This window comes from Thalassophryne amazonica, chromosome 1 (assembly GCF_902500255.1).
Source record: "Thalassophryne amazonica chromosome 1, fThaAma1.1, whole genome shotgun sequence".
In the NCBI taxonomy this organism is placed as follows: domain Eukaryota; kingdom Metazoa; phylum Chordata; class Actinopteri; order Batrachoidiformes; family Batrachoididae; genus Thalassophryne; species Thalassophryne amazonica.
Window position 1 is genome coordinate 172,859,250 of NC_047103.1, and position 20,639 is coordinate 172,879,888.

The window sequence follows — 20,639 nt, forward strand, 5'->3', positions numbered from 1 at the left end:
CGGAAAATTCAGGTGGCTTTCAGGGACGATTTTATGGGGATCACACAGATTGAGAAGTGTTACAGCTGGTTTAAAGACCGCCCACAGCGTCTGAGAGCGCGGCGCGACATCAGCACTTTTTCGGCACATTCCACTGTTACAGGAGTTTTTGTCATGGAAAGAGGAGCGGAGGAATTCACGCGTCGGGACGGAGCTGTATGGCACAAAGCAAGCCATGATGAAGCCTCACAGGACATGTTCTGGCATGTCCAGCTCATCCACAATTTCTCGGATAGTCACATGACTGAAAAGCCACCGAAAGCCGTCTGAAAGCCATCTGAAAGCCGTCCTGTGAGACCAACACGGAGGTGCTTTTGTCCGCGCCATGAGCGGCCCCGTGGCGCATCCCTCCGCTTCTCTTTCCATGACAAAAACTCCTTTAACAGTGGAATGTGCCGAAAAAGTGCTGATGTCCACGTCTTCTGCCATTTCTGTGCTAGTCACACGATGTCCCGGATCAACAAAGCTTCATTTTGGAAATGATCTGGTTGTTTCAGCGGGGTTTCAGCCTGTCGATCGACGTTCGGAGCGCGCCGCGTTCTCAGCCGCTGTGGGTGGTCTTTAAAGCGGCTGTAACACTCCTCAATCTGTGTGATCCCCATAAAATTGTCCCTGAAAGCCATCTGAATTTTCCGAATGGTGTCCACCTGGAGGTCTCTCACAGTTTCTGGAAAAAATTTGATGCAGCAAAGCTCCAAATCATTCAGACATTTATTCGCAATAAAAATCCAACGAGAGGGGTGGACCAGTGCTCACACAAAGCCTGCTCACAGGCGAATGACGCAACCGATAGGCGTGAAAAAACTCACGCATGCGCACGAAGGTTCAAGCTTGGCTGATGCAATCACACGTGATTCAAATCCATATGGTTTTTGCAAAAAATAAAAAGGTCCATTACTTTTCGGACAGACCTCGCATCTGGACCTCTGGACAGGGTGAGAAGCTCTCGACTATCCGGGAGAGACTCTGGGTAGAGCTGCTACTTCTTCACATCAAAAGGAGGCAGCTGAGGTGGTTCAGGTGAGGATGCCCCCTGGTGGTCTCCCTAGGGAGGTCTTCCCGGTACATCCAAATGGGAAGAGACCCGGGGTAAGACCCAGGACACACTGGAGGGATTATATTTGTCAGATGGCTTGGGAACACCTCAGGATCCCCTGGGAAGAGTTACAGGACTTGGCTGAGCATAGGGAAGTGTGGGATGAGGTGCTTGCTCTGCTGCCCCCGTGACCCGGATAAACGGCAGAACATGAATGAATGAGGAACATGTTCTTCTTCTACAATCAATCAATCAATCAATTTTATTTATATAGCGCCAAATCACAACAAACAGTTGCCCCAAGGCGCTTTATATTGTAAGGCAAGGCCATACAATAATTATGTAAAACCCCAACGGTCAAAACGACCCCCTGTGAGCAAGCACTTGGCTACAGTGGGAAGGAAAAACTCCCTTTTAACAGGAAGAAACCTCCAGCAGAACCAGGCTCAGGGAGGGGCAGTATTCTGCTGGGACTGGTTGGGGCTGAGGGAGAGAACCAAGAAAAAGACATGCTGTGGAGGGGAGCAGAGATGAATCACTAATGATTAAATGCAGAGTGGTGCATACAGAGCAAAAAGAGAAAGAAACACTCAGTGCATTATGGGAACCCCCCAGCAGTCTAAGTCTATAGCAGCATAACTAAGGGATGGTTCAGGGTCACCTGATCCAGCCCTAACTATAAGCTTTAGCAAAAAGGAAAGTTTTAAGCCTTATCTTAAAAGTAGAGAGGGTGTCTGTCTCCCTGATCCGAATTGGGAGCTGGTTCCACAGGAGAGGAGCCTGAAAGCTGAAGGCTCTGCCTCCCATTCTACTCTTACAAACCCTAGGAACTACAAGTAAGCCTGCAGTCTGAGAGCGAAGTGCTCTATTGGGGTGATATGGTACTATGAGGTCCCTAAGATAAGATGGGACCTGATTATTCAAAACCTTATAAGTAAGAAGAAGAATTTTAAATTCTATTCTAGAATTAACAGGAAGCCAATGAAGAGAGGCCAATATGGGTGAGATATGCTCTCTCCTTCTAGTCCCCGTCAGTACTCTAGCTGCAGCATTTTGAATTAACTGAAGGCTTTTCAGGGAACTTTTAGGACAACCTGATAATAATGAATTACAATAGTCCAGCCTAGAGGAAATAAATGCATGAATTAGTTTTTCAGCATCACTCTGAGACAAGACCTTTCTAATTTTAGAGATATTACGTAAATGCAAAAAAGCAGTCTTACATATTTGTTTAATATGCGCTTTGAATGACGTATCCTGATCAAAAATGACTCCAAGATTTCTCACAGTATTACTAGAGGTCAGGGTAATGCCATCCAGAGTAAGGATCTGGTTAGACACCATGTTTCTAAGATTTGTGGGGCCAAGTACAATAACTTCAGTTTTATCTGAGTTTAAAAGCAGGAAATTAGAGGTCATCCATGTCCTTATGTCTGTAAGACAATCCTGCAGTTTAGCTAATTGGTGTGTGTCCTCTGGCTTCATGGATAGATAAAGCTGGGTATCATCTGCATAACAATGAAAATTTAATCAATGCTGTCTAATAATGCTACCTAAGGGAAGCATGTATAAAGTGAATAAAATTGGTCCTAGCACAGAACCTTGTGGAACTCCATAATTAACCTTAGTCTGTGAAGAAGATTCCCCATTTACATGAACAAATTGTAATCTATTAGATAAATATGATTCAAACCACCGCAGCGCAGTGCCTTTAATACCTATGGCATGCCCTAATCTCTGTAATAAAATTTTATGGTCAACAGTATCAAAAGCAGCACTGAGGTCTAACAGAACAAGCACAGAGATAAGTCCACTGTCTGAGGCCATAAGAAGATCATTTGTAACCTTCACTAATGCTGTTTCTGTACTATGATGAATTCTAAAACCTGACTGAAACTCTTCAAATAGACCATTCCTCTGCAGATGATCAGTTAGCTGTTTTACAACTACCCTTTCAAGAATTTTTGAGAGAAAAGGAAGGTTGGAGATTGGCCTATAATTAGCTAAGATAGCTGGGTCAAGTGATGGCTTTTTAAGTAATGGTTTAATTACTGCCACCTTAAAAGCCTGTGGTACATAGCCAACTAACAAAGATAGATTGATCACATTTAAGATCGAAGCATTAAATAATGGTAGGGCTTCCTTGAGCAGCCTGGTAGGAATGGGGTCTAATAGATAACAACACCAAAAGCAGCTGTTGCTAAAGATATTTGTTGTAAAGTTTAAAGTAAAGTAAAGTTGTAAAGTTCACAGAAATGATACGATGTGACGTCGCGATTAGAGAGTCCGTGTTATCAGGGTTACTAACTGTGGAGCTAATACCAACAAGCCACCTGCTAACATACAAATACTGCAGCACAGACTTAGATGATCTGTCTGAACAACTAACCGCACAGCGAGCCGTCTTATGTCATAAATCATACAGAAACAGTCGCTTCACAACAGCTAGCAGCCATCGCTAGAGGCGTGCCGACAGACTAGTGTGGGGATAGAATACCGCACTCTCATTGGTTGAAGTCTTCTTGTTTTGGCTTTTGGCACTTACAGACCTGCCTGCAGTACAGCTGGTCAAAAATTTACTGGACATGTCATTAAGTCTGCTCCATTTCTACTCCCTCAATAATAATCCTCCAAAGTCTGTCTCGTTCATCACTGATGTCTGTGGTGTCTGTTGCTCCAGCAGTATCGTCTTCAGTCACACCGCCACTGAAGGCTCTGATTGGACTAAAGTGCTTTGAGAGTGCACAGAATATGCCGGACAACACGCTGGACAACACGTCAGACAACACGCCGGACAACACGTCAGACAACACGCCGGACAACACACCAGACAACACGCCGGACAACACACCAGACAACACGCCGAACAACACACCGGACAACACACCAGACAACACGCCGGACAATATGTCAGACAACACGCCAGACAACATGCCGGACAACACACCAGACAACACGCCGGACAACACGTCGGGCAACACGCCGGAAAACAGGACAGACAACAGGACAGACTACACGTCAGACAACACGTCGGGCAACACACCGGACAACACGTCGGGCAACACACCGGACAACACGTCAGACAACACGCCAGGCAACACGTCGGACAACACACCGGACAACACAACGGACAAAAGGCCAGACAACACGCCGGATAACACACCAGACAACACACCGGACAAAAGGCCAGACAACACACCAGACAACACGTCAGACAACACGCCGGACCGCAGGCCGGACAACAGGCCGGACAACAGGCCGGACAACACGCCAGACAACACGTCAGATAACACACCAGACAACACACCAACACACCGGACCACAGGCCGGACAACACGTCAGACAACACGCCGGACCGCAGGCCGGACAACACACCGGACAACAGGCCGGACAACACGCCAGACAACACGTCAGATAACACACCAGACAACACACCAACACACCGGCCCACAGGCCGGACAACACACCAGACAACACATCAGACAACAAGTCAGACAACATGCCGGACAACACGTCAGACAACATGCCGGACAACACGTCAGACAACACACCAGATAACACACCAGACAACACACCGGACCGCAGGCCGGACAACACACCAGACAACACACCGGACCGCAGGCCGGACAACACACCAGACAACACGTCAGACAACACACTAGATAACACACCGGACAACAGGCCGGACAACACGTCAGACAACATGCCAGACAACACGTCAGATAACGCACCAGACAACACACCAACACACCGGACCACAGGCCGGACAACACACCAGACAACACATCAGACAACATGCCGGACAACACGTCAGACAACACGCCAGACAACACGTCAGACAACACGCCAGACAACACACCGGACCACAGGCCGGACAACACGCCAGACAACACGCCAGACAACACGTCGGGCAACACACCGGACAACACGTCAGACAACACGCCAGGCAACACGTCGGACAACACACCGGACAAAAGGCCAGACAACACACCAGACAACACGCCGGATAACACACGAGACAACACACCGGACAAAAGGCCAGACAACACACCAGACAACACGTCAGACAACACGCCGGACCGCAGGCCGGACAACAGGCCGGACAACACGCCAGACAACACGTCAGATAACACACCAGACAACACACCAACACACCGGACCACAGGCCGGACAACACGTCAGACAACACGCCGGACCGCAGGCCGGACAACACACCGGACAACAGGCCGGACAACACACCGGACAACAGGCCGGACAACACGCCAGACAACACGTCAGATAACACACCAGACAACACACCAACACACCGGACCACAGGCCGGACAACACACCAGACAACACATCAGACAACAAGTCAGACAACATGCCGGACAACACGTCAGACAACATGCCGGACAACACGTCAGACAACACACCAGATAACACACCAGACAACACACCGGACCGCAGGCCGGACAACACACCAGACAACACGTCAGACAACACACCAGATAACACACCGGACAACAGGCCGGACAACACGTCAGACAACATGCCAGACAACACGTCAGATAACGCACCAGACAACACACCAACACACCGGACCACAGGCCGGACAACACACCAGACAACACATCAGACAACATGCCGGACAACACGTCAGACAACACGCCAGACAACACGCCAGACAACACACCAACACACCGGACCACAGGCCGGACAACACACCAGACAACACGCCAGACAACACACCAGACAGCACACCAGACAACAAGTCAGACAACACACCAGACAACACACCAGACAACATGCCGGACAACGCGCCAGACAACACGTCAGACAACACACCAGACAACACACCAACACACCGGACCACAGGCCGGACAACACACCGGACCACAGGCCGGACAACACACCGGACCACAGGCCGGACAACACACCAGACAACACGTCAGACAACACACCGGACAACACACCAGACAACACGTCAGACAACACATCAGATAACACGTCAGACAACACACTAGATAACACGCCGGACAACACACTAGACAACACGTCAGACAACACATCCGACAACACACCGGACCACAGGCCGGACAACACACCAGACAACACGTCAGACAACACACCAGACAGCACACCAGACAACAAGTCAGACAACACACCGGACAACACACCAGACAACAAGTCAGACAACACACCGGACAACACACCAGACAACAAGTCAGACAACACGCCAGACAACATGCCGGACAACACACCAGACAACACGTCGGACAACACGTCGGACAACACGTCGGACAACACGTCGGACAACACGTCGGACAACACGTCAGACAACACGTCAGACAACACGTCAGACAACACGTCAAACAACACACCAGACAACACACCAGACAACACGTCAGACAACATGCCAGAGAGCACACCAGATAACACGCCAGACAACACACCAGATAACACGCCAGACAACACACCAGACAGCACACCAGACAACACGTCAGACAACACACCGGATAACACACCGGATAACACACCAGACAACATGTCAGAGAGCACACCAGACAACACGCCAGAGAGCACACCAGACAACGCGTCAGACAACACACCAGACAACACGTCAGACAGCACACCAGACAACATACCAGACAACACGTCAGACAACACGTCACACAACACACCAGACAACATACCAGATAACACACCGGACAACACGTCAGACAACACACCAGACAACACACCAGACAACACGTCAGACAACACACCGGATAACACACCAGACAACACACCGGATAACACACCGGATAACACGTCAGACAGCACACCAGACAGCACACCAGACAGCACGCCGGACAACACACCAGACAACACACCAGACAACACACCAGATAACACACCAGATAACACACCGGATAACACACCAGACAACACGTCAGACAACACGACAGACAACACACCGGATAACACACCAGACAACACGTCAGACAACACGACAGACAACACACCGGATAACACACCAGACAACACGTCAGACAACACACCCGATAACACACCGGATAACCCACCAGACAACACGTCAGACAACACACCAGATAACACACCGGATAACACATCAGACAGCACACCAGACAGCACACCAGACAGCACGTCAGACAACACACCGGATAACACACCAGACAACACGTCAGACAACACACCGGATAACACACCAGACAACACGTCAGACAACACACTGGATAACCCACCAGACAACACGTCAGACAACACACCAGATAACACACCGGATAACACACCAGACAACATGCCGGACAACACACCAGACAACACGTCAGATAACACACCGGATAACACGCCAGACAGCACACCAGACAACACGCCAGAGAGCACACCAGACAATGCGTCAGACAACATACCAGACAACACGTCAGACAACACACCAGATAACACACCGGATAACACACCAGACAACACACCAGATAACACACCGGATAACACACCAGACAACATGCCGGACAACATGCCGGACTACACGTCAGACAACACACCAGATAACACACCGGATAACACACCAGATAACACACCGGATAACACGCCAGACAGCACACCAGACAACACGCCAGACAGCACACCAGACAACACACCAGACAACATGCCGCACAGCACACCAGACAACACGTCATACAACACACTACTCCTCAGGGAGTGTGATAGTTAATCTAAAGTTGAATTCAGGGCACAGACAGAAACCCTGATGACGTTGTGTCACCGTCCATGCTGGCGTTTAGAACTAAATAAAGATGTTTGTGAAGCTGAAGCACTGAAATATTCAGGATACTTACTGTTTGCTTCACAGTCTGCACATCGACTGTTTCCCCGAATGCTTCTGATCGACTGCAGAGCCAACGCTTCCGTCTGGCTGGTCAGACGAGACTGAAACAACACAAACAAACTAGAGTCGCACTGCAAGTCTGAGACTGGATTCGTACCACAAGTCTGAAACTGGATTCACACCACACATTTGAAACTGCATTCGCACCTAAAGTCTGAGACTGGATTCGTACCACAAGTCTGAGACTGGATTCGCACCTCAAGTCTGAGACTGGATTCGTACCACAAGTCTGAGACTGGATTCGTACCACAAGTCTGAGACTGGATTCGTACCACAAGTCTGAAACTGGATTCGCACCGCAAGTCTGAGACTGGTTTCATACCACAAGTCTGAGACTGGATTCGCACCTCAAGTCTGAGACTGGATTCGCACCTCAAGTCTGAGACTGGATTCGCACCTCAAGTCTGAGACTGGATTTGCGCCGCGAATTTAGACCACATCTGGATTTTGTTTGTTGCTTGACAGACCTGTGTGATCTGACCTCGGTGTGAACAGTCAGATCTGGTACAGATTGTTTGTAATGACCAACACGAACAAGCCAGATGAAAAAATGCTTCATGTCAGCTTTGGGTAAAGTCCACAGCGTGTCTCTATCCTGGACAAAGTCTGTGTGACCTCGTCTGCCGGTTTTCCAAAGACACATGGAGTACTGACTTTGGCTACGTCATGAAAAACACATTAGTGCATAAAGGGGCGGAGTCTGGGTGGTTGTGTGTATGTGAGGAAAGAACCCTGAACACGCCTCTCTCTTTGAGTCTAAACCAGCTAAGCTAACAGGCTAACCTGGGTTCGGGTGTTTATTAAATCATATTTTTGGAGATTGTGTGCTCGTTCTCATAATTGTTCCATTTGTTGTGGACATAAAAGTTACGAGCTGTTTATTTTCTCAGTAATCGTGCATGAAGTGGAGCTAAGGAATGAAGCTCGCGACAGCTGCTAAAAAGTACTAACGCTGTTAGCATACAACATTAAATAAGAGGAGAGTTTGACCCAGCGTGAATATTACACACACCCGGAATAATACCGGAATAAAACGGCCTCACAGATCATCTGAGACGTGTCTGCTGTCATAGTCATGCTGAGTCAAACTCTCCTCTTATTTAATGTTGTATGCTAACAGTGCTAGCACCTTTAGCAGTTGCCAACATGGTAACGCCCAGATACTGTTACAGGTCTCTGCAGCAAACCTACAGGTGACATCATATATATATAAAAAAGACACCTTAAACTAAGACGTTAGACCAAAATTCACCCCGTCCGGTTGTCATGGAGAGAGAAACCGTTTTTCTACTGTTTATTTCTGCTCTAAAGTTGGACGCTTTAACAGGAATGTGCTCGCTTTTAGAGCCTCAAGTGGCCAGTCAGGGAACTGCAATCTTTCCTCCTTATGGGTGGAGCTTCATCTTGGTGACTGAAGCTTGTGTCAGACGTGTTTGTGGCTCTGCTGTCAGCAAATGAAGGAACAACACAGCAAATGGAAGAGGGGGCGGGGGCGGGATTAATAGAAGGTGAGCGCCTGAGGCGTAAACACAGCGAGCGCCGACCGAGAGCTGAGCCGCCCGCTGCACAGAAGTAAGTGGAAAATATCACAGCGTCTCACTCAATGTTTTTTTTATGATTTCAGTGAGAAGCAAAATTTAAATAAATGTTTGATTTATTTTAGCTGTTAATTCCGGTGTGTTGGCGCCGAGAGGAAACCGTCAACACGAGCTCGCCGTTCAAACATCAGCTTTCCTTTCAGGACAGTTACAACACCTGGACCAGATCCAGATCTGGGTCCAGATCCCAGGTGGCTGAAGGCCCTCAGAGGTGGGTCACCCCGGCCTCACAGAGTTCGAGTCTTCGTGTGCTGCTTCGACCTGAAACAGGTGATGTCACTCATCCGCAGCGACGGACTCGGACTCGGAGACGCCGGGATTAACACTCAACTGGTTCAAATGACTTTAAACCAGTTCCAGAAGCTGGAACAAGTAGAAGTCGTGTATCTGCTGGACTGACGTGTGTGCGTGACGGCGGTGGACTCACTTTGTTCTTGCTGCTCTCACAGGACTGCAGACTGGCCAGGATCTGGCTCTCGATCACCTGGACCCAGGCGTCGCGCTCCTCGTACGACGTGGCCTCGAAGTTCCACGTCTGCCCCGTCAGTGACACGATGGTGAACTCAAAGTTCTCCTCCAGGTCTGCTGGAGCACAAACAGAAGAAAACCCACTCTGTGGAAACCTTTCAGCTTCAGTGTGGACGCGATCGGCGCAACATGGACAGTTAAAAACTATAAAAAAACTAAATGAAATGAAATTAAAAAGACCAAAACAATAAATACTTTCACCTTTACTCACACAGGAATAAAAAATAAATAAACCATATCAAAGAGATAAAATAATTACATAGTGAAGTCTTACGATTGTTAATACTGATTTAACAAGAAGAACCTTTGAACTTTGTCACAGCTGAACATTTGCTGTGTTTGTGTTTTAACCAAAATATTCTACTTTTAAACTGAGCCACCAAAGAGACGAGGGTTAAAACGGCTGAAGCAGGTTTCACACAGGCTCAAATAGGTTTTGATTTGGTTCAAACAGCTTTTCATCCAGTTCAAACAAGTTTCAAACAGGCTGAAACAAGTTTTGAACAGGCTTCAAATTAGGTCAAATAGGTTCCAAACCAGCTCAAAGAGGTTTCAAACAGACGCAAACAGGTTTCAAACCACTTCAAGTTTGAAAATGACTCAAACAGGTTTCAAACAGCCACAAACAAGTTTCAAACTGACACAAATTACAAACTGACACAAACAGGTTTTAAATGACCTCAAACAGATTTCAAACCAACTCCAGACTCAAACGAGCTCAAACAGGTTTCAAACGAGCTCAAACAGATTTTAAATGAGCTCAAACAGGTTTCAAACAGGCTCAAACAGGTTTCAAACGGGCTCAAACAGGTTTCAAACGGGCTCAAACAGGTTTCAAACGAGCTCAAACAGGTTTCAAACGAGCTCAAACAGGTTTCAAACCGACTCAAGTGTCAAACCAACTCAAACAGGTTTCAATCTGTCTCAAACCAGTCTTTTGGTTCTCACTGCTTTCAGACGTCCCTAAATTGAAGCCACCCTAAACCGGATTGAACAGTCCTAATGTGATATAATTACAGGTAATGTGATACTGACACTTTAAATCTATAAAAAAGCCCTTCGTAAAGCTAGGACATCTTTCTACTCATCACTAATTGAAGAAAATAAGAACAACCCCAGGTTTCTTTTCAGCACTGTAGCCAGGCTGACAAAGAGTCAGAGCTCTATTGAGCTGAGTATTCCATTAACTTTAACTAGTAATGACTTCATGACTTTCTTTGCTAACAAAATTTAACTATTAGAGAAAAAATTACTCATAACCATCCCAAAGACGTATCGTTATCTTTGGCTGCTTTCAGTGATGCCGGTATTTGGTTAGACTCTTTCTCTCCGATTGTTCTGTCTGAGTTATTCTCATTAGTTACTTCATCCAAACCATCAACATGTTTATTAGACCCCATTCCTACCAGGCTGCTCAAGGAAGCCCTACCATTATTTAATGCTTCGATCTTAAATATGATCAATCTATCTTTGTTAGTTGGCTATGTACCACAGGCTTTTAAGGTGGCAGTAATTAAACCATTACTTAAAAAGCCATCACTTGACCCAGCTATCTTAGCTAATTATAGGCCAATCTCCAACCTTCCTTTTCTCTCAAAAATTCTTGAAAGGGTAGTTGTAAAACAGCTAACTGATCATCTGCAGAGGAATGGTCTATTTGAAGAGTTTCAGTCAGGTTTTAGAATTCATCATAGTACAGAAACAGCATTAGTGAAGGTTACAAATGATCTTCTTATGGCCTCGGACAGTGGACTCATCTCTGTGCTTGTTCTGTTAGATCTCAGTGCTGCTTTTGATACTGTTGACCATAAAATTTTATTACAGAGATTAGAGCATGCCATAGGTATTAAGGCACTGCGCTGCGGTGGTTTGAATCATATTTGTCTAATAGATTACAATTTGTTCATGTAAATGGGGAATCTTCTTCACAGACTAAAGTTAATTATGGAGTTCCACAAGGTTCTGTGCTAGGACCAATTTTATTCACTTTATACATGCTTCCCTTAGGCAGTATTATTAGACGGTATTGCTTAAATTTTCATTGTTACGCAGATGATACCCAGCTTTATCTATCCATGAAGCCAGAGGACACACACCAATTAGCTAAACTGCAGGATTGTCTTACAGACATAAAGACATGGATGACCTCTAATTTCCTGCTTTTAAACTCAGATAAAACTGAAGTTATTGTACTTGGCCCCACAAATCTTAGAAACATGGTGTCTAACCAGATCCTTACTCTGGATGGCATTACCCTGACCTCTAGTAATACTGTGAGAAATCTTGGAGTCATTTTTGATCAGGATATGTCATTCAAAGTGCATATTAAACAAATATGTAGGACTGCTTTTTTGCATTTACGCAATATCTCTAAAATCAGAAAGGTCTTGTCTCAGAGTGATGCTGAAAAACTAATTCATGCATTTATTTCCTCTAGGCTGGACTATTGTAATTCATTATTATCAGGTTGTCCTAAAAGTTCCCTAAAAAGCCTTCAGTTAATTCAAAATGCTGCAGCTAGAGTACTGACGGGGACTAGAAGGAGAGAGCATATCTCACCCATATTGGCCTCTCTTCATTGGCTTCCTGTTAATTCTAGAATAGAATTTAAAATTCTTCTTCTTACTTATAAGGTTTTGAATAATCAGGTCCCATCTTATCTTAGGGACCTCGTAGTACCATATTACCCCAATAGAGCGCTTCGCTCTCAGACTGCAGGCTTACTTGTAGTTCCTAGGGTTTGTAAGAGTAGAATGGGAGGCAGAGCCTTCAGCTTTCAGGCTCCTCTCCTGTGGAACCAGCTCCCAATTCAGATCAGGGAGACAGACACCCTCTCTACTTTTAAGATTAGGCTTAAAACTTTCCTTTTTGCTAAAGCTTATAGTTAGGGCTGGATCAGGTGACCCTGAACCATCCCTTAGTTATGCTGCTATAGACGTAGACTGCTGGGGGGTTCCCATGATGCACTGTTTCTTTTTCTTTTTGCTCTGTATGCACCACTCTGCATTTAATCATTAGTGATCGATCTCTGCTCCCCTCCACAGCATGTCTTTTTCCTGGTTCTCTCCCTCAGCCCCAACCAGTCCCAGCAGAAGACTGCCCCTCCCTGAGCCTGGTTCTGCTGGAGGTTTCTTCCTGTTAAAAGGGAGTTTTTCCTTCCCACTGTAGCCAAGTGCTTGCTCACAGGGGGTCGTTTTGACCGTTGGGGTTTTACATAATTATTGTATGGCCTTGCCTTGCAGTATGGGGCGCCTTGGGGCAACTGTTTGTTGTGATTTGGCGCTATATAAAAAAAAAAAAAAAAAAAAAATTGATTGATTGATTTGAAATGAATGTCAGTTCAGTTTTAATCTACTTCTAACCAGCTCTAAACTAATGATGAACTGATCTAAAATGCAATAAACTGGCTACTGGTCAAACAAATATTATGTGAAACCTGATTAAATTCCTAAAACAGTAATGGATGGCTCAATAATGAAAATGATCAATAATCAGAGTTGAAGTGGGATTCAGGAGTTACTTTAACATTTATTCATCTCACAAGTGAACATGTGACATTTCAGTGCCATCACAGAGGACACCTGTTCACCTCCACAACTGACCATGACCTCTGACCTCAGGTCCACCCCTCAGTTAGCACCTCACCTAAATCAGGGGGCCCTCTGCTGACACCACGAGAGGTCGAGGGGGCGGCCCTCACAGGAGTCCACACTGACCCACGAGTCGGGTAACGGTTTCCGAGAAATGTGCCAAAGGAGTCAACATCGGTGTGAGTCACACTCCAGCAGGAAGGGGCGGAGCATACGTGTGGTGACTTCATGCACATGGTGCAGTAGCTAACTGCTAACGGTACAACTGTATACAGGGAACCTGCTAACGGGTTAGCTGGTCAACAAACAGTAAAACACGTTATGTGAACAGGACATGCTACATGCTAACTGTCCAGCTGAGTCCATCCGTCAGGTTTCTGAGCGACCCACTCTCATCTCAGACGGACTCAAGATAAACCCACAAGTCTACATTTTATTAAAATGGATGAAGTGACTCAGCGAGTTAACGTGTCGTTGAGAGTTTGTGACCAAAGTTAAAAATAAAAACTGGTTGAGGATTATTTCATATTTGTTCTGCTTGACTGAATTGTAAAAATCATTTCCTAAGTTTATTTCTACCACAGATATTTACTGCAGATCATCAGCATAACCATGACAACCACATCATTATTTCACTCCATAACAACTTCCTGTTTGGAAACATGGGTTGTTCCTGGTTGGACGCTGCCGGGGTCACATGGTCAGATCCGTGTTCACCACATGTGGAAAGAGTTGCTACAGCTTTTGTTTACAATTAACCCCCACATGGAGCAAATCTGACCTGTTCATTTCAGTCCTATTCACCATCACAGACAGACATGAATCCACATAAAGCTCCTGATTTTTGAAAATGACTTCGGAAAATCCTTTAATTTGTGGCTGGAAACGTAGTGTTTTAAAGCAAGTCCCTCTGTGTTTTTTTCTGCTGCAGGTGTGTTTCTCATGCCCATGTTGTGGTCTGATCACACAGAAGCGCTGTGATGATTTAAACTTTTAAAGCGCTGTTGTTGTGGTGTGATCATCAGACGACCTGATCGATCGATCAGGGTGATCACGCCTGATTAATGCGCTGTTTAAACATTTAAAGTGCCGTGGCTGTCGGTGATCACCATGGCGACAGATCACACAGCACTTCATTCAGATCACACCTGATCACAGTCAACTCGCGCTTTAAAAGTTTAAATCATCACGTTCAATGTTTCATTATTCAGGTCTGTGATGACCTGATCAGACCTGATCAGCGGATGATCAGGTCCGATCAGATGCGCTGATCAGGAAGCAGCCGGCGCTTTAAACATTTAAAGAGTCACAGCACTCATTCACGACAGTGTTTCCCCACAGCCAGTCCACTCATCAGCATTCTGTACACAATGAAAATGGTCCACCAAGAAGAAAAATGAAAATAAAAAAAATAATATTATTTTATTACTCTGTTTCTGATGCTCATCACACCGTTGCAGTACCAACCAGAACCACTGGGTGTAAACAGGGCTGGCCCAACAGACGCTGGATAATCGTCAAGGTGTGACAGCTGCATTAATTTATTAGACGTACAACAGTGTGCACCAGAGTTTTTAATATGTCCGACATACACAGGCTAAATCGTCAAGGCGTGACAGGGCCTTTAGTTTTTGTAATGTTAGCATTTAGTTTGACTTCTTTCGACCAGCTGAATGTTTTCACACAGTACAGAAGCCAGTTTGTGAGCGCTGCTGCTGCATTCATGTAATATTGGAAATTACAGGACAAACTCAGCCTGTTTGCTTGGATTTTTTTTCATCTGGGTGGGGGGTCTGCTTCACTGCACCTTATATACACCAGAATTAATTTTTGGTGTGGATATAATGAATTATTTTACCAAAAACAAAATGAAAACCACGGTCCTGCAACAAGAAACTGCTGAATTTGAAACAACAAAAAAAGTTGTGCAATTTCCGATGGTACTTGAACGCAGCAGCAGCAGCAATCGCCTCCTGCGTGCGCTTATTATTCTTATTTTTTATTAAATATAACAATATGAGTATAGGAATGACAATCCAGCCCTTCTGTACATGTGGCAACAGGTAGATGATTCAGATGATTATATAAAGAGCTTTTTCTGGAAGACAGAATTCATGCTGTGGATCAGCTGCAGCTGGTGGAAATAACCACATGAGTCAATGCGTGTTCACACAGACTGATCAGTTTACTGCTCTGATATATTCAAATCATCTTTACACTTATATTTATTCCCCCTTTTGACAGTTTTCTGTTATAAATCAATATATATGGCTTAGTAACATAATACAGTGATACAGCAGCCTTTTTTTGTTTTTGTTTTGTAAAAATAAGGTGTCTTATGAATGTTGAACAAGTGCTTCAGTTTTTTTTTTTTTTTTTTTTTTTTTTTTTTTTTTTAAATGGAGCAAGACAGAGCGCGCAGCATGTCGTCAGTCTGATCCAAACAGTGTGGATTCTGATAATGAAGGAGATGATCCCTCTTTTGTTCTGGACGAGCATCCACAGCAGGGATCCCCTGACGTGCGCACAGATCTCCAGTGGGTCGGACTGCGCGCTTCTCTTTGCAGCTTCACCAGGACTCAAGCGCTACAGAGCTCCGTCTCAGCACCGAGTCCTGGAACGCAGAGCAAGACACAGATACATACTGTTCCAGCAGTGGCTCCGGGCGCGTTTCGTTTAAAGCGTGGAGATCAACGTTAGCTTCAGTTTGGTTTTGTTCCTCTTTCGTTCCTTTTGTGCTCTTGATTCGCAGGCTGTCTGGTGATGGAAGTCAAAAGCTCATTCGTCCACCTTGTCTCGATGATTTGTGACTTTTTACTTTTTTCCCTTCGTTCAAGAATCATCGTATGCCGTGTGACCAGGCCATAAAGTCTGAAAGTCCTGGTCCAAGCCTGAGCTACAGCCCTGCCCTCATCAACGCCAAATGTCTCCACGAGTAATCATTTACAAAACAATCCCAATCCATTCTCGGGTTGTTCCAACGTTTGTACGGAACCCCCCAGACAGGATTGGTAATTACCGCCACCGCTATCGGCATCTGCGCGACATTCAGACAGACAGAGAGACAGAAAGGTGGCGCTCAGGCAATTTGTGAACTCTGACACGGGCAACCTTTAACGCACCACGAGAACAAACCCAACACACACTGTTTACCTGGGTGGGGGGGGCGTGTGTGCGTGTGTGTGCGTGTGTGTGTGATGAGAGGGGAGGTGTGAGTTGCACAGGGGGCCTGAGGTAACACAAATTAAAAGCCTTAAATGTCAGCGCTCACAGTATTGCTCGGCGACACAGGTCATTACTCCTCCTATTATTCGCAGCCTTTTACAACATTAATAATTGTTTCCAACTCACTCACAAGAAATATGTACTTTTATTTTTCTGAATAAGTACCACGAGGTGCCACCCGCGAACCTATGAAGATGGAACCTTTTCACGCCATCGTGCAGAAACACTTTAAAAATTTCAGACTGTAACCAGAGGAGAATTCAGAGCACCTGGGGAACCAGCCCGCTCAGTCCCCGGGAGCTCAAGGTTCTCTGTCAAGGTCCTCATTGGTCCCAGAGTTCCAGCTGCTTATAGTAGAGATTCGAGCTTCTCTACTATGGAAACCACCTGGACAACTGAGAGCCTTCACAGAAACAGCTGCTTATAGTTCCTGCTTGCTGCAAGAACTCCTGTGGAACTCTGGGACATGTGGCTGTCCTAAATCAGCACAAAGTAAAAGTGAAATGGAGACGAGATCCAGATCCATCAAACCTGTTTTCAAAGCTTTGAAAGGATCTATTAGCAGATGGAGACGATACCTTGATTTTACCGAATAGTTTAATGACAGAAAAACAAGAGAAAGTGCTGAGTGTGTTTCTTCTGTCAACATTCATTACAAAATTACAACTTCACTCTGAACGTTCACTCATTAACTCAAAGAATCCACCAAGTAATGAGCTGCTAAAATTGCTGGACAAAATAAAATCATCATCCGGGGTCCTGAAGGACCTGGACTTAGAGAGGACGTGAGGCCGATGATAATGGGCAACCCCAGCAAGGTTCATCAGGAGCGTACTTTGCTGCCCTGTGACCTTTACAACTTGGTTAAGGTCAGTCTTGCGCAAACGTGAGGTGACATGAGTCATCTATTGGAACACCAGATTTGGTGAACCTGCTGTTATTCGTTCTCAAGTGATCATGTTCACCAGCAATTTCCTACATTGAACTCTGTGACCTTGAAAACCAGCTCATGGTCAGTCATATGCAAACTCATCCAGGGGCAACACATGAGTGACCTACATACCAAATTTAGAGAAATGTGTTATCACGTTGACAAGCTTTGCGACAGACACACATACAGATAGAAAACCAGTTGCTCAATGTCCTCTCACTGCCACTCCACTCCTGGACCTTCAGTGCACTGACGACAGCAGCGTGTTGTCCTTTATGGAAGAAGGTCTTAAGAAAGTCCTTGAATCCTGAAGAAGACATGGATCCTGTACCAGCTTCTACGCAATATGGTCAATCCAAAGCTTCCTGCTGTCAAACTGCGCACACGGGTCCTGGAGAACTTTCCATCCCTGAGCAGCCACGTGTCCCCAAATGTCAACACCAACTTTGCACTTGTGTTTTCAACAACAGAGACCTTTGACACAAGAGGAAAATCCTCCTCTACAAAGCTGTTTATCATACCAACCCTGCTGTACTGCTCTGGGAGCTGGACCACCTGAAGTCACTGGAGCGGTTTCACCACTGCTGTCTGATGAGTATCCTCCACATCAGGAGAGAAGACTACTGTACCATCAGCGTCCTGGCTGAAGCTCCAGAGCGTGTCATGTTGTTCGGATGGAGGACAACTGAATTCTCAAGAAGATCTTCTACTCCCAGCTGAGTGAAGAAAAACAGTCCACAGCAGTACAGAATAAACATGACAAGGACCTCCTGAAGCAGAACCTCGAGAGCTGCTCCATTGACTGGAAGACCTGAGAAGAGCACGCGAGGGACCGACCAGCTGGCCAGCAACGATCCACACCAGAGTGAAAGTCTTTGAAAAAAGAGGATGACCACCACAGAGGAGAAATAGTCTGTAAGAAACAGTGTGCATCAAGACTGGACCTGTTCAGTCATGTCTGGGTCCACCATCCCATCTGGGAGACCAGCTTCCTCCCCACTGAGGGGTTGCCACGACGAGAGGAGGAAGGCTTAAAAATCACACATAAAGGTCTTCATGGGTCCCCTTGGACATGAAAGCCTGAGACCAGGTCTTAGACCTGAGCCAGACTGGGTGTAGTCAGACCGGGTGTGTTCTTGTTCTTTTGCTGCGGGTGTTAGATCTATAAGTATTTGAGTGGCGGAATCAGGGAGCTCACACAGTGATCACGTCAACCACAGGGGAGTCCAGGGACCAGCACCAAGTCCAGGGACAACCCCGGGTCTCAGAACAGCACCGAGTCCAGGAACAACCTCGGGTCCCAGAACAACACAGAGTCCAGGAACAGCCCCAAGTCCAGGGTCCAGCACAGAGTCCAGGAACAGCACAGAGTCCAGGAACAGCACAGAGTCCATGGTCCAGCACCGAGTCAAGGGCCCAGCACCGAGTCAAGGGCCCAGCACAGAGTCAAGAGCCCAGCACAGAGTCCAGGATCCAGCACCGCATCCAGGAAATGCACCATGTCCAGCGACCAGCTCAGAGTCCAGGAACAGCACCAGGTCCAGGCACCAGCATTGAGTCCAGGGTCCAGCACTGAATCCAGGGATGGTTTTCTAACTAGTCCTTTTTATTAATCCTGTTTGAGCAACCAATAATTTCAGCACTTTTTAACAAAATCGGGTAACTTTAACCTTTAACCCCTGTACAAACTGAAATTGACCTTTGTCCCCATGTTTGCTGTTATAACCCCATAACTCCAGAAGGTTAAGTCATAGTCCAAACTAACCCTTCTTGGAGTCGTTATGATCAGACTCATGATGGGGTTTTAAATGTTGAACCCTGTGTGACCCTTCACTGACCCCTACCTGACTCCAGCTGCTGGTCCACAATACATGTCTGTGTAGTTCATGGTACACTGAGGCTGGAACTGTAAGTCTTGTTTAGTTCCCTTAACTGGTAACAAAATACTGCTTGACCCATGGACGACAGCACTGAATTCACCACATATCAATCAGACCAGAACTTTCTCTAAATGTGATGGAAGTGTTTGTTGTTTTTTTGGCTGCACCCACAGGGTGTGGACACGATGGACTCGACTGTCCTCACAGGGAAACTGGTCCCATAACACACAAGCAAAACTCTTCCTATTGGATGATCAGAGGATATAAAGTCCTTTACTGTTATTCTGCATACATACAGCGAAATATGTCCTCTGCACGTAACCGTCCTAATCACAGTCAGACACAATCCAACCACTAGGGGCAGTGTGCAGCCACAGTCCGGGGCCCGGGAACCAACTTCAGATGTAGAGGCACTGCCTTGCTCAGGGGCAGAGAAAGGAGCAGACCCTAAATAATCAGGTTTTCAACTGTGGGAGGAAACCCACACAGAAAGGCCGGGAATCGATCCCACAACCTTCTTGCTGTGAGGCATCAGTGCTAACCACTGTATCTGAACTGTGTATCTGTGAGGATCTGTAGGTCCCTGGAACCTCTGGATATGTGACAGGACTTAGTTCCTGTAAGGAGGTAAAGGGTTCAGACCTGGACCTGGTCTCAAAGGTCTGCACCCCGAAAGACTATGTTTATCGGGGCTCAGACAAGGAGGGAAGACTGGAAGCAAAAAACTAACCTCTTGAAATCTGAAAACGGTTTTGGCTGCATGACCTTTGACCCTCTGTAATATTTACTCCCCCGAGGCAATGCGGCACATTTCCCGCGAATGCCGCATCTGCAGAGGATGGAATCAGCCTTTAAATGTTAGCCGGCATGTATCTGCCGCTTCCATCAGACGGCGACGACAGAGCCGCCTCCACAGTGTGAACAGTTCCTGTGGCGAGGCG

At 46.3% G+C, this 20,639-nt stretch overlaps 1 protein-coding gene across 1 annotated transcript in view; it reads right to left on the reverse strand.

Moving 5' to 3' along the window:
* Positions 1 to 20,639, reverse strand: part of agap1 (ArfGAP with GTPase domain, ankyrin repeat and PH domain 1) — a 198,894-nt gene that overhangs the window by 48,910 nt on the left and 129,345 nt on the right. The window contains exons 11-13 of the mRNA XM_034182035.1: positions 18,448 to 18,658; positions 9,972 to 10,157; positions 7,897 to 7,987 (exon numbers count right to left, since the gene is read on the reverse strand). Coding sequence (XP_034037926.1) covers positions 7,897 to 7,987; positions 9,972 to 10,157; positions 18,448 to 18,658 — 488 coding nt within the window. The remainder of the gene's footprint in view (positions 1 to 7,896; positions 7,988 to 9,971; positions 10,158 to 18,447; positions 18,659 to 20,639) is intronic.